This window comes from Protopterus annectens, chromosome 2.part0 (genome assembly GCF_019279795.1).
Source record: "Protopterus annectens isolate FY-2018-M chromosome 2.part0, PAN1.0, whole genome shotgun sequence".
Classification (NCBI taxonomy): domain Eukaryota; kingdom Metazoa; phylum Chordata; order Ceratodontiformes; family Protopteridae; genus Protopterus; species Protopterus annectens.
This window is the reverse complement of record NC_056728.1, coordinates 1,831,835,151-1,831,862,338: the sequence shown is the minus strand read 5'-3', so window position 1 is coordinate 1,831,862,338 and position 27,188 is coordinate 1,831,835,151. Positions and strand designations below refer to the sequence as shown.

Sequence of the window (27,188 nt, the reverse complement as noted above, 5' to 3'; positions counted from 1 at the left end):
AGGGAAGTCAGGGGAATTTTTCTTTTAATTTTTTAAAATTTTCTACCCTTTGGTTTAACCTTTTTTGGGGGGCTGGAGGTAAGGAGTCAGGGTTCAAACTGGATTCAGTGTACGCATCATCCACAATGTCAAGAACTGGGGGATAGCAAGGGGTCTGTGTTGAGGCAATAAAAGGAAGTCTCTGAGCCTTTCCTTGGATTCTGAATAATCCTGACCTTCCCAATGGAAATGCTCCCTCATGGTATGTAAGGTTTCCCCAAAGGAATAATCCTCAGGCAGAGAGGCTGACGGAATTGATTCCTCAGCATCAGAATCCTCATAAGGGGGTAAAGAGTATCCTGGGTCCGAGGAAGAGTCAGAGGAAATGGACACCTGGTCAGAAGATTCATAGTCTGCATCCTGTCTGGGCCTTTTATCAGGAGGGGGATGGGACCCCCTGATCAGGGTGATTAGGTCCTCGGCCATTTTTAGCATTTGTTTCTTAGGCATGGAAGCCTGTCCTGGAGAGAGTTGTGTCTGTTTCTTTGCTTTTAAGGTGGGCTTAGACTTAACAGAGGGTTTAATGGTTAACTGGGTAGGTCTGAAAACACCCTCTGTAACTGTGGATTGCTCAGCTACTTCGATTCCCTCAGTAGGTGTAGGATCGGTAAGCTGAAGGCCTAGTGCATCCGAAGGCCCAGCCATCTCCACGTGGGAGTCGGATGCGGTCTGTGGTTCTGTGGAAGCGGTCGTCAGGGGTTGCGTAGGCGCCTCGCTGAAAACTGGAGAACCGGCGACCGGCCTAGAAGAGGCCTCGTCGTCAGTTTTGGGCCTCGGATGCCTGTCTTTGTCCTTGCGCTTTTTATGCATTGCGGTCGTCAGAATTTCCGACGGCATGGTGTAATTGAATTTTCTACCAAAATAATGTCGGGCAAAATCAAACCGACGTTTACTAGTGTGCTTGTTAAACCTAGCACAAAACCGACAACCAGTGACGTCGTGGTCAGGGCCTAGGCATGGAATACATGGAATACAATAGGAGTGGAAATCCTTATGAGGTATTTGCTTCCCACAAGAAATACAGTTATTAACTTTTACTGACATCGGTCGGAGGCAAGAAAAAGTTTCCCCAACGGGGTACTTAGCTTTTTTTAGAAGACTTCGGTTCTGGATTCGGAATGAAAATCTCAGGAGTAGGCCGACCGGCACTTGCGAACTGCTTCTGCTTTGGGCACAGCGCGGCAAGAAAGACTGAAGAAAATGGCGTCAGCTGCATCTTTCATACCCCTGTCGCACTGACATCAGGGAGGAGGCGACAGCAACCGACGTTGGACCAAGACTTTGGAACTCTGGCCGACTGCGGAACCGCCTGACGGCAGCATAACCCAAGTGTGATGACTGCAGCAGTGTAACACGATGAACATCAACCCTGTCCTCTTACCTCCCAACACTCATACATGTGAGAGATGCACTTATATCACCAAACTGGAAGCTGTGCCCTCTCCAGCTAAGACCGGACTAGCTGGTTAAGAGAAGGTCAACGGTCAACGCTTGCAACACACTACATGGAACACACAGCCCTCCAAAACACCAACCATCACAACTCACACACAAATACAAACCATACACCCACCTTCGTGGAGTCTCTCAATAAAAACTTACCCAAACAACAGAGACCCCAGAGACAGAAACCCACTCAACCACCACAACACAACACCAACCACGGAACCCATAGCTCACCACCACAGTGTGTCCCTCAACTTAAGCCCTTAAGGCAAAACACTTTGCCCAATGTACTAACCAAAGGAGACTCAACAGTGAGACACACTGATGTCCCACTCACTAGGGTGAGCAAGGAGAAGGTGACAGGGAGTTGTCTCTCAGGTGACAGGATCTGCCACATAACGCATGCACTCAGGTCACTCCACAATAAGTGTGACTCAGTCATTGTCCATGTCGGTGTGAATGACCTGAGACGTACCTCCTTCGACTACATGAAAAGGGATGTGATGGAACTTTCGGATTAGGTGACCCAGGCAGTTATGACCCTAGCCTTGAGCAGTATCCTACCGTCACCCAGAATGATATCACAGTACAAGCAGAAAATGATTATCTTCAACAATTGGCTAAGTTTCTGGTGTCATTCTAAGGGGATCCTGTGTTTGCCTGCCTGAGATGACATGATTGACAGACCTCGATGCTTTGCCAGAGACTGCCTGCATCTGTCACCCATGGGATTCCGGCTACTGGTGAAGGCTCTTGGCACCCCTATAGTGCCTTTTCTTAGGCAGTGTTCCAGATACCAAAATTCCACTGTAACAGCTACAAACAAATGCAATCTGAGGATCAAGCTGCTCAATGCTATAAGTCTAAATCTCAAGATGCACTCGCTCGAAGCTCTCCTCAAAATGGAGAATGCAGACATTTGTGCTGTAACAGAGACCTGGTTTAAAGAGGGAGAAACTACCCCTGCGCTTCCAGGCTACAACTCATTCCATACCTTTTGGCCCCGGATTATGGTCGGAAGCTCTAAAGGTGGTGGTGTCTCCATATTCATAAAAGAACATGTAAACTTCTAGATTGGTAACCCAGCATAATACATCCGAGATACTCCAGGTACAACTAACACTGGATAAGATGATGACACAGGTCATAGCCTACTAAAGAACCCCAACCATGTCCCTAGACTCTCACTCTACATTCCTGAGCACCCTGGAATCTATCAAGGTCCAGACAAATACTCCCATACTGGGTGACAAACTACCCTTCCATCAAGTGGAAAAACTATTCAAGTACCAAGGCACCGGCCCAATGCTAGTAAAAAAAAAAAAAAAAAAAAAAAAAAAAAACAGGTACGACAACACACAAGTGCTTTTATTGGTAAAGCAATGGAACAGCAAACAAAAAGTCTAAGCGCCTTCACCTATCCAACTCATTGGGCATCCTCAGAGTAAGAAATGTAAAGAACAGTTCAAGCTCTTATACAATAACTCATATACACACCCCCTAGGCTAAAACCAATCAAACAGGCTAAACTAATTAATATTAATGTAAAAATTAAAAAGTTGATTATTAAGTTTATAAATACAAAACAATTTATAGAAAAAACACACAATAATATACAAAAAACAGAAGTTAATGAAATAAGTAGATAATCAACTAAACATATATATTTGTGTATATATAAAATTTTTTTGGCCCTTCAATTATTTGTAATGCAATACCTTACTGTTTTGAAAATGAACTTAAGCAACCTTAGTTTTAAATAACTTACTTATAAAATAGCCTTAATTGCAAAAAGTATTGTTGCTAGTCGATTGTGTTAAAATCCTGTTAAAAAACATAAGAAAAGTTTTTTTACCTATATATATATATATATATATATATATATATATATATATATATATATATATATGTATGTGTATATATACACATTATGAATTGTATGGTTCAGCTAACAAATGGGTCAAAAAACAAAAAAAAAAAGTATTGATATTTATATACAATAAGACCTATACTTCAAAATACTAGAAAGTGATACATGTTAATTTATGCCTGGGGACCTAGATGCATCAAGTCTAAGTTGCCATAGGCACTCCTTGACTTCCAGTAATGTCTTAGCATCCCCACCTTTTTCATTGTAAGGAATCCTGTCAATAACAAAAAAATAAAAACTTTTTGAAATTAATACATTGACTGTGCGTAAAAAGGGCATTAGTAGTTTTTTTGTTTCTTATGTCCCTTATATGTTCTAATATCCTAAGTCTTCATTTTCTAATGGTTTTACCTACATAAAAAGTAGGACAACTAAGACATGTAGCAAGATATATCACCATTTTGGTGTTGCAGTTGCAAAAACTTGGACATCTAATGGTTTTGCTAAAGTTGTGTACTGCCACATATGGCCCATTGTTAATATATTTACAAATACTACAAGACCCACATTTACTCATCCTAGAATTCTTGTATAAGTCTTGGTTGACAACTGTCTCCATTAATTCCTTTAAAGTTTTACCTCTGCTATAGGAAAAGACTGGCATAGTCCCTACCACGGATGTAATGTCATTAGTGAGGACACTTCGCCAGGTGTCGTAAACAATGTTCTTAATGCCCCCACTAACCTCATTGTACGGTAAAACCATCACACGCCTCGTGTTGTTAAATTCAAAACTCTCATAGGTGATGCTAACAAAAATGACATTATTTGATGTTTCCTTTACCAAACCACCTTTTAAAATTGGTTTGTAAACCGTGTTTCTTTTCTCCAACACCTCTAACTTGATGTTAGATAATATTTCATAGGGATACCCTCTCTCAATCAACATATCTATTAATTTAGAGACTTCAAATTCATAAAGGCTGTCATCACTGATAAGTCTTGACAACCTCACCATTTGTCCCTTCATTATATTTTTCTTTTGAAAAAACTGATAGCAACTCTGAAAGTGTAAAAATTAATCTGAAAAAGTTTTTTTGCGATATATGTTAGATTTTAATCCACCATTTACCTTGTCCTTAAGTAATAAGATGTCTAAAAAGTCGCATTGCTCAACATGTATCTTGTGTGTACATTTCAAAAAGGGGTGGTGGTACCCAAATAATTTATAAATTCTTGGATTTCTTCCACTGACCCCTTCCAAAAAATTAGAATGTCATCCAAATACCGCAGATATAAAGTGACTTTCTGCATGTGTTCCAAAGTGAATACACAATTAGTCTCCCAATCAACCAACACCAAATTGGCATAAGAAGGGGCACATTTTGCCCCCATGGCAACACCAGTAGTCTGCTTGAAGTACTCTGCTTCAAAAAAGATGTAGTTGTTTTTTTAATACCATTTCTGTCAAGTCAACAATTAAACTACGTTTTACCATGTGAAGTGTACTATATTTCTGAAGACTGTTGTTAAACATCACTAATCCCAAATCATTAGGTATAATCAAAAATAAATTCACTACATCATTAGTCACCATTAAGTATTCATCCTCCAAAGGGTTATTTCTAATTACATCAAGACAGTGCCATGAATCTTTTAAAACATGTGGTACTTTTTGAAATATATCTTTGCAATAAAAGTCAACAAAAGATGCCATGGCCTCAGTCTTGGAACCCCTAGCAGAAACAATTAGACAAAAAGGTGGATTGTTGATGTTTTTGTGAATTTTGGGAATTCCAAAGATGGAGGGGATGACTGGTGAACTTACATAGAGGTAATCATATTCTACCTTGTCAAGCACTCCGTCCATTAGCCACTCGTACAACTGCCAATCAATTTTAGTGTAAGCACTATTGACATCATATTTAGAAACCCTAATATATGTTGAAGTGTCATTCAACAATTCTAACATATTGGTGGAATAATCTGGTTTGGTCTTAATAACAACTCCTCCACCCTTATCAGGTTTCATCACCCTGTAGGTGTCAGAGGACATTAACTTATGGAGACAAAATCTATCAAGGTCCAGGCAAATACTCCCATACTGGGTGACAAACTACCCTTCCACCAAGTGGAAAAACTATTCAAGTACCAAGCCACCGGCCCAATGCTTCCTGGAATTCATCAATTCCAATGCCCTGGACCAGCTCATTTTGATTCACACTAGAGGAAGCAACATCCTCGACCTGGTTATCACCAACATGGGAGATCATTGCTCCACACCTATAGTCAAATTCCTCCCTAGATAGATGTGACCACAAACTGATCATCATGGAAATCTCCATCTCACCCACACACCCCGCAAAGGTGACCACCCTGAAAAACTTCTCCAAAGCTCACTTTGGGCTTATAAAAACAGAGGTGGTTAATTTCTCAGCACCCATGCCAATGGAAAATAGCTGCATGACTGCCGAATCATACACCAATGCACTGTACGAGCACATACACAAATGCGTGGAACTTGCCGTACCAAACAGAACCAAGACGCTCTCCTCCAAAAAAAGGAAGCCAATCTGGTGGTCCCCAGCTATCAATAAACTTTACAACAGAAGGAAGAAACTGTTGCAGAAAAAAGTAAAGGCACAAGACTGGAAAACTTCCTTATCAGCCTCAATAAAAATTTGAGATCCCTTATCAAATCCTCTAAAGCCAGCTATGAAGGCAGAATTGCGGCTGACACTAAACAACAACAAAGCCTTCTATAGCTATACCTAGAACCTCCAAGGCAATACCCAAATTTGCTCTGAGTTATTGCACAATGGTACCTCCTATACTGAGCCAACAGATATAGCCAACCTACTGGCTGACAGATTCAGTGCCAACTTTACCCCTCTGTCCCCCCCCCCCCAAAGGCCTCATCACAACACCAGAAGACAGCCTGGTACCCAACATCTCTGCAGCACAGGTAAAAGCTGCATTGTCCAAAAAGTACAGTTGTGTACCTACCATAAATGTAGATGTTCGAGTGTATTCACTGTTGCAGTCATTTCACTTGGATTATCCTGCTGGCAGGCGACCCACAGTCGGCCCGAGTTCCAAAGTCTTGGTCCGGCATCGGTTGCTGTTGCTCCTTCTCTGACGTCAGTGCGCCAGTGGTATGAAAGTTGCAACCAACGCCATTTTCTTCAGTTTTTCTTGCCCCAGATGTCAGGTGCCCCCAGATAAAAAGGCTGGAAAGATAAAATTATGCCAAAAAAAAACATGCATATATTACTATAAACATTTCCTTCATCTACAAGCAAATACACCACATAGGTAGTATAGAGATGAGAAGTACAGAAAAGTCCCAGCAATGAAAAAAGGGGGATGGTGGGTGGGTAACCTGGACTGCAACAGTGAAAACACTCGAACATCTACATTTATGGTAGGTACACAACTGTACTATGTTCATCGTGTTTCACTGTTGCAGTCATTACACTTGGGTAGAATCCCAAAGCTGAGGTTGGGTGGCTGGGTCTAAATTGGATTTATCGAGGCTAACAAGCCCTGCAGAACTGCAGTGGCAAAGCCTGCTCTGTATTTAGTGTAAAGAGGTAAGTGGTAGTGCTTGGTGAAAGTGTGCACTGAGCTCCAGGTTGCAGCTTCTAAAATGTCTTTGGTTGGTACTCCTCTGAGGAAAGCTGCTGAAGTGGCTGCTGCTCTGGTAGAATGAGGCCTAATGCCCTTAGGCACTGATTTGCCATGTTGTGCATAACAGAAGTGGATGCAGTGTCCTATCCATTTAGAGATTTTTTGCTTTGTAATAGGCTTTCCTTGTGATCCAGCAGCATATGCTACAAACAGTTGCTCAGTTTTTCTGAAAGCTTTTGTTTTGTCCAAGTAGAATCGTAGCGGTCTGTGTATATTCAAAGCGTGCAGAAGTCTCTCCCCTTTATTCTGGGGGTTTGGGTAAAAAGTAGGTAAACGAATGGTTTGGTTTAAGGCCACATTGGAGACCACTTTTGGCATGAATGTTGGGTTTGTCCTAAGAGAAACCCTGTCCTGATGAAAAATGAGAAAAGTTTCCACAGCCATTAATGCCTGTAACTCTGAGACTCTTCTTCCTGAAGTTATTGCTAGGAGCAGAGCAGTTTTCCATGACAAGAATTTTAGATCAGCTGTGCTGGCTGGTTCAAAAGGAGGTAGTGTGAGTTTTTCTAAAACAAAATTGAGGTCCCAAGTAGGTACTGGGTGCTCTCCTTGGGGGTCTTATATTTTTTGCCCCTCTGAGGTATTGTCGTAGTAGAGTATGAAAAAATAGGAGGTTCCGTATTGTAATGAGCTGAAATGGCAGAGGCATGGATTTTAATAGATGAGAAAGATAAGCTTTTGCCCAACATCTCAGTTAGGTATTGCAAAATCTGAGGTATATTAGGGACAAGTGGTTCGAGCCCTTGTGCCTGGTTCCAAGAACAGAATATCTTCCATTTTTCTGGATAAGATTTCCTAGTGCTGGGCCTCCTGGCTTCTAAAATAACATCCAGAACAGCTTTAGAGAGAGGTGCAGTCGGAGTGGCTACATTATCTACCATGCTGCCAGGTTTAAGGTTCTGAGTTGACTGTGCAGAATCTGATTGTTTTGTTGTGTCAGAAGATGAGGGTTTGAGGTAGAAGCCAAGCTGGGCCTTGAGACAAACTCTTTAGGATTGGATACCAGTGCTGGCATGGCCAGTCTAGTGCAATCAGGATCATTTTTAGCCTTTCTTGTCTGACTTTTAGTAGCACCTTGGTGAGAAGAGGCATCGGAGGGAAGGCATAGACTGTCAGGCCTTTCCAGCTGAATGATAGAGCATCCACTTTCCATGCTTGAGAGTGATAAGTTCTTGTGCAATATTTCTGAATTTGGTAATTGTGAGGGGAGGCAAAAAGATCTATGTCTGGGCGTCCCCATTTCCTCGTTATCATGCTGAACACTTGTGGATTTAGCTTCCATTTGTGAGGATCCATGATATTTCTGCTTAGTTAGTCTGCCAGTGTGTTTTTTGTTCCTGGCAGGAATTGTGCTTGCAGATGTACCTGGTAGGTCAGTGCTGTGTTCCACAAAGTCATGGCTTGTCTACATAGGGGGTAGGAATGTGTGCTCCCTTGCTTATGTACCACATAACTGTGGTATTGTCCGTCTTTATTAATAGTTGTCCTGGATGTATTAGGTCCTTGAAGGCTGTCAGGGCATTCTGTACAGCTAGCATCTCTTTTTGACTGATGTGAAGATGCATTTGTTCCTTGGGCCACGTGCCCTGAATACACTTTCCTGCCATATGTGCTCCCCAGGCATAATCTGATGCATCCATTGTTATTGTCTGCCTGGCTATGGGTAAGGTGAAAGGATGTCCCTTGTTGTGGTGACAGGCCTGGGACCACCATCGAAACTCTTGTTGTAGGCAGGGAATTGAAGTTATGATTGTCTCCAGGCTGTGACAATGCTGAGTCCAAACACTTTTTAGATACCACTGTAGTTTCCTCATATGCAGTTTTGCATATGGAATTAGTAGAATGCAGGATGCCATGAAGCCCAGGGCCTGCAGAATTTTTCTTACAGGGAGCTGGGTTTTTGTTGCCATCATTTGAAAGTAATGAGTCAGTTGCCTTTGTTTGTCTGGCGTGAGATAAGCCATCTGGCAGTTGTATTTAAGCTTGCACCCAGGAATATTATCGCTTGAGAGGGCACTAGTTTTGATTTGTTTACTGTGTACCCAAGGCAAATTAGCAATCTTTTTACAAACGCCAGGTGCTTTAGAAGAATGTCCTTGCTCTCTGCTTGAATAAGGCAGTCGTCCAAGTAGGGATATATTTGAATTCCTTTTTGTCTGCAAAATGCAATTACTGGTGCCAGGCATTTTGTGAAGACCCTGGGTGCAGTAGATAAGCCAAAGGGCAGTGCAGAGAATTGGTAATGCATTGAGCCTGCTATGAATCTGAGGTATCTTCTGAAAGATTGTCTGATTGGGACATGAAGGTATGCCTCCTTGAGGTCCAAAGTAACTAGCCAAGCCTTCTTGCCCAGCATGGGCAGAAGTTGCTGTAGTGTCAACATTTTGAATTTTGGAACATCCAGGAAAGTATTTAGGATTGACAGGCCCAGTATTGGTCTCCAGGCTTTGTCCTTTCTGGGTACTAAGAAAAGTCTTGAGTAAAATCCTTGTCCCTTGTTCTTGCTGTGGAACTTTTTGAATAGCTCTCATGTCCATAAGAGCAGCAGTCTGTTTTTGTGCCTCTGCCCATTGGTTTTGTGGCAGGTCTGGCATACCTTTTGGTTTTGGAAGCGTGTGGAAGTGGAACCTGTAACCATGAGAAACAATATTCAGCACCCATTGGTCCTGGGTGATCATGTGCCAATTTTTTGAGAAAAGTGCTAGCTTTCCCCCTAGGGGTGCTGTCAACAGGTAAGTGCTTGGCATTTGCAGAGGAAAGTCATTGGGACTGTTTCCTTATAAGGTTGTGATTTGTCTTCCCCTCCTTTGGGGGCTGAAGCACCCCATTGTTTAGGTCTGTAGGAGCCTTGGGGCTGAGATCTGCCTCTTGGGCATCTGTATCTGCCTCTTTGTGGCCTGTCTGACACTGGAAAGGACCAATTTTTTGAAGGCCAGTTTCTGCTAAATCTAGGTGGTTGAACCTGTAAGAAATCTTTCACTGTTTGCATTGACTTTGCTTTATCCTCCATTTTCTTTAACACCTCTTCTGCCTTAACACCAAACAAAGTATCATGCTGTAATGGAGCATCCAATAATTTTACTTTAACATGGTCAGGTAAACTTTGTTCTTTCAACCAAGCATGTCTTCGAATGATAGAGCCTGTAACTGCGGCACTTCAAGAAGCCTCTAATGAATCAAAACCACATTGCAGAGTATGCTTTCCCACTTGTTCAACTGCATGCAATAAATCCTGCATTTCCTTATTGTCAGGACTGTCTGTATTTGAAATCATTTTCTGTTTTAACAATGACATGAGATACTGTTGATATTTAAGCATGTGAAACTGACAGTTTAAAGCTCTTACAGCTAAAGTAGCAGAAGTGTAAACTTTTTCCCCCCATCTGTCCAGAGCTCTGGAATCCCTATCTGAGGGGACAGGATTTTTGGCAGTGGAAGCCTTAACCCCTTTAGGACCCTGAGAAATTGTTTCTGGGTCTGCAGCGGGGTTTTTGTAAAGAAATGTATAAGAGTCAGGGACCCTGTAGTATCTGTCTGGCTTGACTGGTGCAGGGGGTAAAGAATCAGGAGACAGACTGGATTCAGAAAAAACATCATCAACAATATCAAGCACAGGGGGGATAGCCAGGGGCCTGTGCTGAGGCAATAAAAGGAAGTCTCTGAGCCTTTTCTTAGATTCTGAGTAATCCTGGCTCTCCCAATGGAAATGCTCCCTCATGGTGTGCAGGGTTCCCCAAAAGAATAATCCTCAGGCGGTGAGGCTGAGGGTATGGACTCTTCTGCATCAGAGTCCTCATAGGGAGGGAGAGAATATCCCTGATCAGAAGAGGAGTCAGAGGAAATGGAAACCTGATCAGAGGAATCATAATCAGTGTCTTGCCTAGGCCTTTTGTCAGGAGGGGGATGGGAACCCCTGATTAAAGTAATAAGGTCTTCGGCCATTTTAAGCATCTGTTTCTTTGGCATGGATGACTGTTCTAGAGAATGCTGTACTTGTTTGCTTATCTCTAATGGTGTTTTTGACTTTGCCTTTGCTGCTGTAGTGGGCTTAATTGTAAGCTGTGAAGGTCTGAAAACACCCTCAGAAGCCGATGCCTGCTCAGCGGCTCCAGACCCATCTGAGGGTATAGTTTCCGTAGGCCCAATACCTTGAGTTTCCACAGGCCTAGGTGTCTCCACATGGCTGTCGGTTATGGCCTGTGGCTCTGAGGTAGCGGGTGTCAGGGGCTGCGAAAGCGCCTCACTGAGAACCGGCGAACCGGCAACTGGCCTAGAAGAGGCTTCGTCGTCGGTTTTGGACCTCGGATGCCTGTCCTTTTCTTTGTCTTTGCGTTTTTTATAAATTCCAGTCGTCGGTTGTTCTAACGGCATTATGTAATTAAACCTTCGGCCAAAATAATGTAAAGCAAAATCAAACCGACGTTTAATAGTTCATTTATTGAATTTAGCACAAAACAGACAACTAGTAACGTCGTGGTCAGGGCATAGGCAAGGAATACAGTAAGAGTGAAAGTCCTTATGAGGTACTTGCTTCCCACAAGAAATACAATTATTAACTTTTACTGACATCGGTCTGGAGCAAGTAAAAGTTTCCCCAACGGGGTACTTAGCTTTATTGAAGACTTCAGTTCTGAAACTCAATTTAGAAAATCTCAGGAGTCGGCCGACCGGCACTTGCAAACTGCTTTTGCTTCGGACACCACGCGGCAAGAAAGACTGAAGAAAACGGCGTCGGTTGCAACTTTTATACCCCTGGCGCACTGACGTCAGGGAAAGAGCGACAGTAACCAATGCCGGACTAAGACTTTGGAACTCGGGCCGACTGCGGGTCGCCTGCCACCAAGGCTGTGGATGAGGGCAAGGCAGTGCATACAGCCTACCTCGATTTGGCCAAGGCCTTTGATACCATTTCCCCGCTCAGGTATCATTGATAAACTCACCAAACTAGGCATCAATCCTTATATCACTAGGTGGGTTGCAAATTGGCTCACAGACAGGATCCACTGAGTGAAAGTAGCGAAATCCAAGTCAGACTGTCTACCAGTCACAAGTTGAGTCCCACAGAGCTTGGTCCTAGACACTCTCCTGTTTGGCATCTACTTCTCAAAAGTCCAGGTCAACACAGAAGGACTCTGGGTGACCAAGTTCGCAGAGGACTGCAAGCTAGGCGTCATTAACTCCTCAAGTGATGCAGACATCCTACAAAAGGGCCTCACTGAGACCAATGACTGGTGTCAGAACCATGGCCTTAAGCTTAATACGAAAAAATGCGCTATCATCCCCTTTGGAAAAACCTCAGTTCCCGCTAATTACCACGTCGATGGGAGCCCACAGAACACTGAAGGTGCCATAAGAGATCTGGGCACCTAGGTCGACAGCAACCTCACCTTTGACCACCACATTGCCACTGTGGTCAGAAAGTCCTTCTTATGAGGCACATTTCATAACCAAAGGTTTTGTATCCAGGAAGGAGGAGGTAATCATCCCTCTACTCATCCCTCATTAGATCAATCATTGAGTATAACACCCTGTTTGGCATGTACCTGACCAGAGACCTTCAACAGCTGGAGAGGCCACAAAAGTACCTCACAAAAAGGATCCTAAACCTTAAACACATGTCCTACATGGACAGACTCAAGAAACCTCAGTTGTTCTCAGTCTCTTATCTACTTAGAGGTGATCTCTGCTTCACTTACAAAGCCATGTCCAACCCAGCCCTACTTGAAATGCTACACCTAAAGAAATCCCAATTCCCCCCGCGCCACATGCTCCAGAAATCACAACCTCATTACCACAATCAACAGAACATGCTGGAGAGACAGGTTCATTACCCAGAGACTGCCCATACTCTGGAATAAGTTTCCCATTCATGTCAAGCAGAGCACCTTGCTGGCCCTTTTCAAAAGAAATCTCGACGATTGGATGGGTAACAGAAAGTTCACCCCAGGGATCACTCCAGTGGCCCTACTGGATAGCAGCACTGAACTAACATCAGGTGGCACAACGCCGGGGCAATGTTTTGGGCTAAGCTGGTAAGGGCTCTGGCTCCAAGGCCATTAGCCTAGTACACACCTATGAACCTATGATTGTACTGCTGTAAATTTTGTTGCTTGAAAAAATCAACATTTATGTAGAAAAAGATATTTACAAAAAGAAAAAAAAAGTATTTCACATTAGCTGTTAATGAGTGTTTTACAGTGCCTTAATGACCTCAGCAGACAGTTTCAGAATGTAAAGCTTATAGGTGGTGACAGAAGGTAAACTTTAGAAAACTGTATGTCTAGCCCATGTCATGCAAGCTAAGAAAATCTTTACTGAAGTAATTTTAGATCAGTTCAGCAAAAAATGGAAGAGTCCTTGTGACAGAGAAGGAATTGGAAAGTAAGAAACAGGTATTGAAGTTTTTTTTTTTTTTGTGGATTAAACTACACTTGTGTGAAGCTACAAGATGAAAAGACAACTTCAGCGAAAAGGCTACACATGAGGGTGGAGTTGTCCTTTAAGCTTCTTGCTCCAGCACTAGAGACAAAGCTGAGAAAGGTCAAAATTTATACTGCATATCTAAATACAAAAGGTCTCAGGAAAAGTAGTGTAAGTTAATTAAAGAATGATGGTTAGTTTTAATATCTGATGATATTGTGATGGAATGTTTACCTTTACTTCCTGTACCTCACCCAAAGAGCTTTAAAATCTAGGAGAACATCTGCCATTTAAGATGCAGTCTATGGAAACACTGTGGTGCTGTCTCAAACTCATAAGAGGTCCTGGGTCCAGGAGTGTAAAAAGATCTGTAAAGCTTGCATTAATGTTCACACATCTCCTTCAGGTTGACATGCTTTGTCTTCAGACTGGGGACAACCGACAATGAACTCATGCCCCTCAATACAACATCTGAAGCATCTATTTGCAATTCCTTTTGCGGTATTCATAATTTAAATGGTAGGCCTAGAAAGCAGTTTACCTTTGATATCCATCATTGGATTTCTTTCTTTCTTTCTTTAAGCAGGGGAGAAGAGGAATCGGTGCGCCCAGTGGATGGAAATGCTGAGACCAAATGGATTCACTGGATCCTTTACATGTGGAGCCTGGTAAAGGCAATCATAGGTATGATTGCAGCCATGAACCCTATGGTCCAGAGAAATTCTCTTGCAGTGCAAGTATGAAGAGGCAGAAGAAAATGGAAGTAACTGAAGAGGCTCTGTGTCTTGTCCAGGGGCAGGAAAGCCTGCATGAGTTTGGTGTCCCCAGTCTGCAGCCCATGAAGACTAAGTGTCTTGGTTGGGGTTCCAGAGTGGATTTTTTGAAGTTGAATATGAACCCCAGTCCTTGGAGTAGGGACACAATGAAGCTGAGATGGAGCAAAAGGATTTGTGGAGAAGATTCCTGTATCAAGAAGTCATTCAAGTAAGGGAATATTTGAATTCCCCAAGTCTTGCAAAATGCAATGCATGGAGCTAGACACTTTGTTGAGACCTTGGGGGGGGGGGGGGGGGAGTATAAAGTCCAAATGGCAAAGCAGGGAACTGAAAGTGTGACAAAATAAGCTGAAAACCTCTGGAATTTCCTGAGGGATGGGTGGATTGGGAAGTGGAGGTAGTTGTCCTTTAGGTCTAAGAACACCAGAAAAGCTGGTGGAAGAATGAAAGGCAGAAGAGTTTGGTGGGGCAACATCTTGAAAGGTGGGACCTTGAGAAATGTGTTGAAAGTAAACTGATCTAATATAGGTCCCAGTTCCATTTTTTCTTCCAAGAAAAGGAGGATAATGATTTCCCTCATACTGTTGTGGCACAGGTCCTATAGTGCCTGATCAAGCAAGGTATGGCTGATGGAAGAAAGTAGGTTTATCTCATTGTGAGGCGGAGGAGGGATGCTCTTGACTGGAAGGACTTCTTTCCAAGTCATTCAGTAACCAGGTTGTAGAATGGAGATAACCCATTTGTCTGTGATAATGAGCTTCCACTCTCCTACAGAAGACGGGGAGTCTTTTGGACAGGTAAACACTGGGACCAAGGTGGGTGGGGGAGTACAGATGGCAGTTAGGCTGACTTGTCTGGGTAGGGTGGCCTCCCCGATTTAGAATCCCTTTCTGGTTTGTCACAGAAATCTTTTCCTGGGCATTTCTGGATTTATGAGGGGGCCTGGGCTCTATGTGGGTATAAAAAGTAGGCTTAGCAGAGTAGTTTATTTGGTACCTGGGGACTGAACAAGAAATATGTTTCTGCAATCCATCATCTTCCCTGCTCTGGAAGGAAGGACAGGTCCCTAATTCAAGGGAAAATCAAGAAGTTTGACTTTAATGTCCTCAGGTAGGGAGAGAAAGAACAGCCATGCATGCCTTCTAATAAAAGAGCCTGCTGCAGAGGAGGCATGCACTAAGTCACAGTTTTTTCTGATACTATGCTTGGCCATTTGTGAAGCCTGAGCAACCATAAACATGGCTTGTTGCCCACTGGCTGGTCCTTCCATTGTAGCCAAAACTTTGTTTAAAATGCACAAGACAGACCGTAAATATTTTGTCATTTGGGTATAGTTCAGAGCTCTGAAGACTAGGGAGGAAAAGGTATATACCCTTCTTTTCCAGTGTAGCAATTTCTCTGCTGTCTATCTGTGAGAGAAGGGCATTTGCAGCAGACAGGACTTTAGAAGGCTCATCTGCAGCCATAGAGTAAACAAGAGAATCAGCAAAGGGGCTCTTGTACAAGAACTTTAAATTTTCAGGTACTTTATAGAATCTATCATGTCTCTTGGGGCCAGGTGGCTGAGAACCAGTAGCAGTGGACACAGATGCGAATGTATCAAGCCCGACCTCCAGGACAGGAGCAGCACCAGGAGTGTTTACCTCTAACAAATTAAATATTTCTTGTACATCAGAAATTTATTTTGAATCCCATTCACTGTTTTTCATCATGTTACAAATGGTCTCCATGAATGAAGTCTCTTCAATAGGGGAATCCGAGGAAAGGGAATCTTCATCATCAGAGGTCACTTGGCCTGGAGAATGAATCTGAGAAGTGAAGGCCAAGAGTGCTCAGAATCTGAATCCACCTACTCATCCTCAGATATTATTATTCTAGATGTTTGTTCTGTGAAGTGATAGGAGCTGAAGCAGATGAAGCACAAGACAGAAACTTGAATGCCATAATGGCCTTGAACAGCCCTGGGAGAAATTCATCCTCTCCTTGGCTGGAGCACCTTCTGTGTGGAGTCTGCATGTCCTCCCCATGGTTGAATGATGTTGAAGACATGCAGGTAGGTGCGTGTGTGAATGGGCATGCCTTCTTTGAAGGTTGGGCATCGGGCAGGCAACTCGGCACCGTAAAAAAACGCTGCCAATCATTAGCGGACAGGAGTTCCGCTGTGGTGACCCCTAACAGGGAAAAGCCAAAAGACTCTCTCTCTTTCTCTTGGACATGGGGCGATGGGGTGGAAGAAGCATTTTTCTTTTTTCTTTTTAGGTGTGACGTCTGCTTTCGCTAGGTAAGGTTGTGACCCCATACACACCCCAATAAGCGATCTTAATATCTCTTCTCTAACCAAGAGATGTGGTATACCCTTGGGCCTTTTGTTGACAATTATACATGGTTCCACCTTCTCATAGATATTGGTATCATCATTTATTTCGGACATGTGAACCTCAGATGCCTCTCCAACTTCTGGTAGGGTTCCAGTAGCGGACATCTCAGCAGGTGTTGGGCATAAACGGAGTTCTAGGATCTCAGTGGGTATGTCCGTGTTCAGCTGGGCAGTCATAATATCAGACTTAGGCCTCTTAAATTTCTTTTTTGGTATAGGAAGGATGTCAGGGGTGGAAGGGTCTACCATCTTAGTCTGGGTGAGACTCTTAAGGCTCTATGTTTACATACATGTACTGAGGGAAGAAAGTCATATTCATAGGGTTTTGGGTACAAAGGCTTGGCAAATCATACAATTTTTATAACCGTGCTCTTCTCTTCTGTTTACACAAAGAGGCACTGGGAGTGGAGATCCTTGGAGGGACTCTGCTGACCACAATCATGCTTTCCCAAAGTACTAAACAGCAATACAAGCTAGAAAATGAATGACGGTTCCACAACAGGGCACTTATCTCAACTAGTGAAGGCCAACTGTATGAACGACCATGCATAAGACATGACAACAGTTACAGGACCTGCATTTGGACGGTTGGCGAGATACTTGGGGTTTTACGCTCATATACCTGCTTATGTATTCTTACACCAGTGGGCTTAGTGCATATGTCGGATGTATGATTCTATGAAAGGTTAAGGTTTTGGTACCATGGCCGGACATCCAGGCTATATGGTAAGATATACCCAACAGTTTGGAATGCTGTAACAGTGATTTGAGGAAAGACATCAGTCTCATTCCAAATGCAGTATTACATATTTTAATATCATTTTAGGCCCCAAGGAGCAAGAACCCATACATACAGATTACAAATTCCATGGGTGACCGTAGTGAATTTGTTGTATTAGTACATTATCTTATATTTTGTACACTAGGCTTATAACCCTCCCAGTATTGGTTACCAAGACAGTGGCAATATCCATTATGTCAAGCTCAAGACAGCTGCACATTTCTGCACACCCACAATGCTCAGCTGGAGTGCAAAACATTCCTTTGCTGGATTTGCTCTCCTGAGTCCATCTGCATTTGGATCAAATTTCCAGGGTCTGATCCCAGAAGATGCTCCTGTGAGGGACTCTGTGAAACTCCCTCCTCAGATATGGAACATCCTACATCAGCCTCTCACTTCTAACTTCATTGCCTTGGACAACCAGTACATGGGCAACAATACATGAGCCAGGTCTTTATCTCTCTGCTCTACAACGCAAGCTAAGTCAATCACTCAATTTATCTCAACTCCTTAAAGATTGAAATAGTCTCCACACACTGCGCCTTTAGGATGTACTTTCAAGACCATCAAAATGGCTACTGTTTCTAATTTGTCGATAAATAATTACAGAACGCTCTCCTAAAATCAGTCAGTGATAGCATCTAAAGTGTTAGTATTTCAAATGGATTCAAGTGGTTACTGATACGTTCCTGAAGTTCCCTATATTTTATACACAAGTGTCTTAGTTCAAGGCTAAATGCAGCTATTGACTGCAGTAGCTCTGTAGTTTATTTTCTGACCACCTTAACCACTGATGTAGAAAACAACAAAAGTATTGCAGTAATTCTTCAGTAAACTGTTAGAGGCTTTCAGCCTACTTATGCACAGTGTGCTACATTTCTTTATTTCTGCCTTTTGGGGTGGTAGCACAGTCATGGTAAAGTACAGCCAGCAACTTCACATTTTATTCTCTATTACTTTAAATGCTATGCACTGGTTACTGCAGATCCGAGACATCACAGATGTCCACTACTGCTTGGAATAATATATGCTGTATTCACTGCAGTCACCTTAAAAGCCTTATATGGAGTATGAAGCAGCAACACTAAATTCCTCACTAGTCAAGGATACAGTAGAAAAAGGTTTACCCAAATTTTTTTTCTCCATTTAAGCAAGACACTTGGGAAAGATGTGTTCAACTACAGCATTTGTCAAGCTTTGATGTATTCCATTACTAAAGCTATATTAGATGTTAGAGAACACATGCTTTATGGCTAAGCATCAGCTGCATCTCCAAGATGGTCCTTAACTGAAATATGCAAGCCACATTTGTATTTGAAAAAAATTTGATGGAAAAGTAGGAACAGAATAAAAATGCTATTTTTTAATTGTGTAACAGAAAAAAAAAGAACTAGTCTGGGTTTCTTGGACCTTTACATTTGCAATATGGTAGAAAATAAATGAAGGAAGCATGGCTGAGAGAAGATGACCACCGCGCGCGTGCGTGCGCACACACACACAATCAAATGTACAACAAATACATAAACCTAACAACTAAACTATCAACTACACTGTCCAAAAGCCTACCACCAAATAAACTGACTGCAGTGTTGGGTCACCAGCCTGTTCTTCACCCCCTGCAGGACATATAGTGTACCAAACAATTTAAAAAGTTTATAGAAATCCAGCACTCCAGTTCTGAAATAATATGCCAAGCCATGACCAAACAAACTGGCTTGGAAGGCCTATAAAGCTAACAGAAGTTAGTATTACTGTTTTATAAGAAATAAATGAAGAATTTAACCTGTAAGATTAAGCAGTCTTATCTAACTTAAAGACGTGCCACACTACTTAATGGTCAAATATTCTTCTAGCATGAAATAATCTCACCTAAGAATGAGACATTACTTTCCCCATCTCCCAAAAGTAATCAGAAAGTGTCTACCATGACTGAAGCAGCAAAGTGTTCTCGGTCATGCAAGTGAGTTCTCTGCAGCACTAAATATGCCAGATTCTCTTCTCTCTTAAGCCAGATGTCAGAATCCCATCTTTATCATTTCAAAAAGCGATTATGGACAGTCCAATCAAACAGCATCTTCCATAAATTTCCTATGGCTTGTAATATTTTCATTAGCATTAACCTCCTTCATGTCATAAATATCTTATTGCATGCTGAGATTTTTCATGATTAGGAGGGTTAGGAGGTTAGGAGGGTGGCCTAATGGTTAAGGCGTTTGCCTTACAAACACAAAGTGCAGGGTTTGAGTCTCATAAGGGATAACTGGATAGGCTCACAAGGGCAGTTAGCCTAGAGCTAATTTATGAACCTATGAACATTCAGGTCAATAATGCCAAGCTACAATGGCAGATACATTTTGGGGTTGGGAGGGTGGCCTAATGGTCAAGGTGTTTGCCTTACAAACACAAGGTGCATGGTTTGAGTCTCACAAGGGATAATTGGCTAGGCTTAAAATGGCTCGCAAGGGCAGTTAGCTTAGTACTAACCTATGAACCTATGATTGTTAAAAATCGTGCATCTTTATTCCCATTCCCAAAAATGGGATCCGCACACCCACTACAACAGTCATAAAAGGCCTACATCCTGTTTTATTAAGTTTGTACTCTCTTATTTAAAATCCTTTACAAGGTCTTAAACTTCTCCACTCAATCTTCCTAACCACACATTTAGCTTATAGAAGGTGTGCACTTTCCAATTTTGGGCTTAAAGTATGGAACTCGGTACTAACCACAATTTAGGAAGCTCATTCCAATAAAGCATTCTCCACTCAGATGAACTACGTATTTGCGGACGTCAGATATTTGAGGCTTTATTGGGTATTATCTAGTGGTTTTGTACTTTAACAAATGAGACCTACTGATCACTGCACTAATCTCATCATGGTGGCCAGGAGAACAACTGTACTACCTTTTTGTATGTTTTTATTTTTAAATTAATTGATCCTTTAATTTTATCAGATGCAACTGATAATGGAAAACAGGTCTGCCTGATCACAGTTCACCTACCTGCAAAATAAAATAAAAAACATCTTTTACTACAAGAAAAAAAATTTGCATACATCCTAGCCAAGCTGAAAAATTTACATACAGCCTAGCCAAGCTGAAAAATTTACATACAGCCTAGCCAAGCCGTCACTGAGGTATGCTCAGAAGGACGATTCCACCAGAAGACAATCTCCTAAAAAAGGAATTAAAGAATCTCCCTGTAGATAGAAAGGGAGAAAAATAGTCAAATAACAAAGAACCATAACTTTATATGATAAAAGGTACACATATGGAAGACATGCAAAGGTTTTCGGCTCAACTAGCAAAAAGCCAGCAGCCACTTTACCTTAAATGTTCTGCTGTTCAGCGAGTCATCCTCAATATAATATTTAGATAAACACAGAAACAACAGTGCTTTTCTTCTCCATACATACCATCATTTGTAGGACTCCCTTCATCACTCACAGCAGGTACTATGGCAAGAGACTTGAAGGTACTGCAAGCATTCACAATTTCCTGCATCTGAAGAAAGCCGGCTACGACTAGCACATCATCAACATTGTCTGCACTCAGAGTTAATTTGGCAGTGTACATGTACTCCAGCACCTGGCCAAGGCCTGCAAGGAACCAGAAGAAAGAGAACTGCAAAATACCATACTTTTAAGTTTATGTTTAAAATACGCATAAAATTCAATATGGCGCACACGTGCTATTTTATACATTTACATTTTAGGCACTAACAAGTATTTAGCTAAAGTAACTGTAGAATAGTAATCAAGGACAAAAAAAGAATCCCCAGCAGAAGCAGCCTGTGTAGGCCAACAAAGGAGCAATACAATGCATCCTAAGAGCAGCACTGTTTAAAGTTGTGTAGCACTTACCTTCAAAGGGAAATTTTCTGAGAATTAACCTGCTACCACATAAGGACACATCTTAATGGACTTGAGAGCAAATGCTGAATGCCACAAACACATGGCAATAAAACTTGATACTTACCATAATTCTAGATCTGCAAGGAGTACTCTGACTTCAGGAAGTTACACAACTTGTACAACAGACTAAGATTGCTTTGTGCTAACGCCAACTCTTATGTCATAATGCAATGCGTTATCTTCCTATTACAGTTCTGAACATGTAAAAGTTGCAACTCAATGAAAATACTGGAATAAGACTGTACTATGGAGACAGAGATGGTTCCTGCAACCACAGCTCTATTTGAAGATCAAGGGTTATGGTAATTACCCATAATTCTGTATGCAACATCAGAGAAATCCAGTTATAGGAACTGATGAGACAAAGTTTCCAACTTGCACACCTGAGTGGCTGCTCTCAGGAACATGGGAACATACTATTAGTCACTATAGCCCCGAAGAAAGGACTACATCTGGAAGTGAAATCTAAATTACTTTAAAGACTGTCTTATATGATCAAGCAACTACTGAATAAATATAGTCCAAGTTAGCATCTAAGAAGGAAGATGTAGCAAAAGTTCCATCAGAATGCTTTTCTGGAGGAGAATAATGGTCTACCGAATCAGCTGGAAAAAACAATTAGAAAATCATACAGGCAAGCACTGTTTAACAACTGCTTGTCTAGAGACATAAAAAAGCAGGCCACTGTTAAATCATAGTTTTGTATACATAACACCCGTGTTGTATGTCCACTTCATACGGTAAAGAAGGTACTTCCCTAACAGGAATATAGAGAAAAAAATATATGTAAGTGAGCCAAATGGCTCAAATTAGTTTCAGTGGAGACTTCAAGCATAAAGAAGGGGTAGTATACATGAAAACCCTCTTTTCAAGAAATTTTAGTTAAGATGGACAGAAAGAAATGGCTTGCAACTTAGAGATTTTCTTTAGAGAAGTTAACTGCTACCTACTCTAAAGCCTTGCAAGATAAATATTTTAATGTTGCTCACAAAGCTGCCTTGGAATTGAGGAGGGGTGTTAATTTTCTGTAGCATGAAGTAGATATCTTATGAGGGACCATATCTTTGATGGGAGGCCTAAAAAGAAATACTCAGAAAAATGCTTACAAACTTTAAATGAAGCCAGGGACTGTGATTCTTTACTGGGACGATGACAGCAACTACATAACACTTTACTATAAACAAAAGTATTGACAGACTAGAACAGCAGGTCTACTCTCATTAACAGCAGGAGTAATGTCATCAAGTGGTAGGCAGCTTAAGCAAAGCAGGCAAAAACAGAAACAGAAACCTCTAAGCCAAGTTAGCAGGAGGAGAGGGATGGTGGACACTATGTTAAAAAGGACAGAACATCTCAACCAAAACTACTCTTAGGTCAAGCACATCATTTTCATATCTGGTATGAGGACAATCTAGTTCATGTTGACAGCAGACTAGAGTCCAAAGTTGATCTGTCTGGTATGTTTTTCCTCGTGAGAAACAATCACTAACTACCGTGGCCCACAATGAAGACTTACACCTTGATATCCTGATTAGTTTACATTGTCTTGCAAAATCATATAAGGTTGCAATGTGAAAGAAGAAAGAGCTAGCCAATGCAACATCTAACTGAGCCCTAAGCTTAAGAGTAAATTCTAGTTATATTTTTCATAACAAAATTTAATGCAATCGACCACTAAGTTAATGTTAGTTTGAACACTTTACAAACAAGTTTAATTTCAGAAAAGGGAAAGAACAGTTGAAGATCTTTTCTGACGGATTTAATTCTGTATACACAGAACCTTAGTTATCTATGTATACTCATACAATGCAACACACACTCTTCTATACTAAAATAGCGGAGAAAGAGTAATGATAAATGCATTGACTGACTGAGGTTAGATTCACTACCTTTGGAATAAAATAATGGCTTGCACACAACAGTACTCTATCCTTATGGAAAACCAAGTAGAGAGGGGGCAGTGATAATCCTTGCAACTAAAAATTTTCTAGGTAAAGTGATGGGCGCTACGAAGTCTTCCAGGTCAAAACTTTCAATTCCACAGAAAATGTTGGCTCAAAAGAGGAAAGCTTAAGTTTCTGTGGAATGAAAAACAGCTCAGTGGTCAAAGTGGATCCTTGAGATAAGGCCAAAGAAAAAATGGTATCCTTTAAATGGCTTTATATATTTTTAAGGAAGCTAAAAGCATGGAGATAGACCCTTATCGTAATCAGATACAGCAGCTGGGCCAGAAATTTGTGAAAGATGGTCTAACAAAGTACTAGAGCACTAAAGGGCAAAGTCCAATAAATGAATATCAAATGGAAAAATATCTCCATTTACTTTTTGTTGTGCAGCTGTTCCTAGTTCTGGACTTTTGTGCATATGTGAAAAGCTGAATCATTCTAAATGGAAAGGCAGAGTCCCTTGTGCATCAGTGGAATTGGAGAAGCCACGAAGGCAAGTTATTAGGAGCGAAGATCTTGATAAATCTTACTGAAGGACTGGGCAAGGAGGGTCCTGAAGGCTCTCAGAGAGGCTTCCCTGGCATCATCAAGGAGAACCAAACCTGAGGTGATAATGGGGCTCAGAGAGTGGCCGCCGACCTGTGCTCCTCGTCTTTCTGGGTGAAATTCTCCAATAGCAAAAATGGGAAAAAAAAGAAAAGGGCATCCCCAAGTGGAGATGAGACACCAGTTTAAGAAGCAGAAAGGTTACAGGAAGGCTTTCCTCTGTGCTGTGGGACCAGTCACATGGCATCAAAATGTAGACACTAAGCCTGTGAGCTATGGAGATGGTTTTTCCTGGACTGTAACTTGATATCAGAAACGACTGACATAGCTTACTCCCAAACCCTCAATACCTCTCAAGAGAGAGACCAAGTTCTGCCTTGTTTGTTGATATACCAGACCACAGTTCTGTTGCTGGTGTAGATGGCTAACACATCCTGGATTTGAAGTTCCTAGGTAGGTACTAGGCTATCTGCCAGAGGGCATTTATAAGCCTAGCCAGTGTGTGTCAGCTTTTGCCGCCCCATTGATTAATTAACTGAGCCTCTGTCAAGAAGAGCCAATGAAGTGATCCCAGGGGTGTATTTCCCGTTACCCATCCACTCGTCAAGGTTTCTCTTGAAGAGAGTGTTAGTGAGGGGCTCTGCCTAATGTAGTTAGGAATTTTGTTCCAAAGCATGGGGAGTTCTCTGTGACAGGAATCTATCCCTCCAGCATGTTCTATTTATTGTTGTGGCAAGGCTTAGCTCACTACAGCGAGTGGCTCGCAGCGACTTTGAATTCTTTAGGTGGAGCATGTCAATCAATTCTGAGTTGGACATAGCTATGCAAGTCAGGCGGAGATCACTTCTGAGTAAGCGATATGCCACTGAGTACAGCCGGAGTTTTTCCAGTCGGGTTGCACAGGACATATGTTTGAGACCAGTAATCCTCTTGGTGAGGTACTTTTGTGGTCTTTCCAGCTGTTGGAAGTGTCTTGTGAGGTACATCCCAAATGGGGCATTCTACTCTATAATGGGTCTGATGAGTGACGAGTAGAGGGGCACTATAACCTCTATTTCTAGATGCGAACCCTTCAGTAATTAGATGTGCTACATAGAAGGATTTCCTAACTACTTTGGCAATATAATTATCAAAGGAGAGATTACTCTTCTGTATTAAGAGGGCTGCTACCTATGTGGTAATTCATGAGTGTTTTGTTTTTCCCAAACGGGATGACTATGCATTTTTTGGCATTTAGCTTGAGACCATGACTTTGACACCAGGTGTTCGTCTCAGTAAGGCCCTTTTGGAGAATGTCTGTGTCAGCCAGAGAGTCAATTATGGCTCCCAGTTTGCAGTCATCGGCAAACTTGGTTAGCCACAGTCCTCCTGGGTTTGCCTGTACTTCTAAGAAGTACATGCCAAACAGTAGGGGTCCCAGGACTGAGCCTTGTTGGACACCACTTCTGACTGGTTTCGAGTCGGACCTGGACCCCACTATTCTTATCGTGTGAGTTTTGTCTGTAAGCCAGTTGGCAACCCACCTCATGACGTAGGGGTTTATGTTCAGGCTGGTGAGTTTTTCTATAATTCCAGTGGGGAATGGTGTCAAAAGCCTTGGCGAGGTCAAGGTAGGCTGTGTGAACAACCTTTCCCTCATCTATGGCCTTGGTGACTGTCTCGAAGAAGTCAACCAGGTTTAGTAGGCATGATCCACCCTTAACAAAGCCGAACTGGGTCGGGTCAAGTGTTTGGATGTTTCCAATGTCTTTGTTGATGAGTTCCACGATGATGCGCTCCATAGCCTTGCAGACCAGGCTAGTCAGGCTTATGGGGCAATAGTTACTAGGGTGAGTTGTGGCCCCTCCTTTGTGGAGTGGAATAACCATTGCTGTGCGCCATTCTGTGGGCACGTAGCCTGTGGAGAGGCTGAGGTTGAACAGTGTGTTTATGTGGGGGGTTAGTTCATTCTGTAGTTTATGCAAGATGCAGCCTGGGACACCATCTGGCCCCATTGACACTGTGCTTTTGGCTTTTGAAAGGGCTGTTTTCACCTGTGCGTCTGTGATTTCCATGACACTAAACTTTTCCGGTATTGTTGTGGGCCCTTTTGAGGGTGAGAGGGTGGTGAAGTTTGCACTGAATCTATCTGCCAGGATGTTGGCAATATCAGTAGGTTCAGTATATTTTCTGCTATTTTGCACTAGCTCAGAGCATATCTGCGAGTTGCCACTTAGATTCTTGACATAGCTAAATAAAGCGTTGTGGTTATCTTTCGAATCCTTGGCTATTTTTCTTTCGAAGTTAGCCTTGGATGATTTTATGAGGGACCTTAGTTTCTTACTAATACTGATCAGGGATGTCTTTCCTTCTTGGGATTTGCTTTTTTTCTGAACTAGTTTCCTCCTTCTATTGTATAGCCTGTTTATGGCAGGGGTCCACTAGACTGGTTTCCTTCTCTTAGAGGAGTGAGTCTTGGTTTTGCTAGGGATGGCACAATCTATGCATCCTTGTAGGTGCTCATAGAGTGCATTTGTAAAGGTTCCTGCACCTTGGATACTGTTATCCTTTAGCATGGGGGCTGTGAAACTTACCACCTCTGTCTTAAGTAAGGTGAAGTTTGTTATAGAAAAGTTTTTCACTGTGGTTTCCTTGGTTGGGGGTGGTGGTGTGGTGTGGACATCCAGAGTGATTAGTTTATGGTCTGATCTAACCAGTGAGGGGATGACCTCCGGTGCGGAACACCTGTCACCCATGTTGGTGATGACCAGGTCTAATATGTTTTCACCTCTGGTAGGGGGGTTTACCAGCTGATCCAGGGCATTTGAGTTGATAAATTCCAGGAAGCGCTGGACCTGCGAGTTTGTACTGGAGTAGTTTTCCCAGTTAACGATAGGGTAATTGAAATCACCCAATATCAGGGTGTTCGGTAGGACCTTCATGTTTTCCAGTGTCTCCAGAAAGGTGGAGTGGTGGTCCTGGGTCATGGAGGATGATCTGTAGCAGGCCACAATTTGCACTGCAGATGTGCCCGATGTTAGTTGCACATGGATGATCTCAGAGGTATCATGCTGCGCCACTAACCTAGAGGTGTAGGTATCCTTGATGAATATGGATACACCCCCTCCTTTTGTGTTTCAGTCCATGTTCTGTGGCCGAAATGTGTGGTATGAGTTGTAGCCCGGTAGTGCTGGGGTGCTCTGTGGAGCCTTGAACCAGGTTTCAGTTACTGCACAGATGTCGATGTTCTCCATACAGAGGAGTGCTTTGAGCGCGTGCATTTTGAGATTTAAACTCATGGCGTTGAGTAGCATAACCCTCATTTTTTTTATTTGTGCTGTTTACAGAGGTGGGTTTGACTTTTGAGCCTTGCCTAAAAAGGCACTATGGGGGCAGCAAGAGCC

General features: G+C 42.3%; 1 protein-coding gene across 1 annotated transcript in view; it reads right to left on the bottom strand.

The window, feature by feature from the left end:
* Positions 1 to 27,188, bottom strand: part of ZBTB17 (zinc finger and BTB domain containing 17) — a gene marked incomplete in the record, with an annotated part of 1,293,515 nt that overhangs the window by 1,092,170 nt on the left and 174,157 nt on the right. The window contains 1 exon segment of the mRNA XM_044060452.1: positions 20,816 to 20,998. Coding sequence (XP_043916387.1) covers positions 20,816 to 20,998 — 183 coding nt within the window.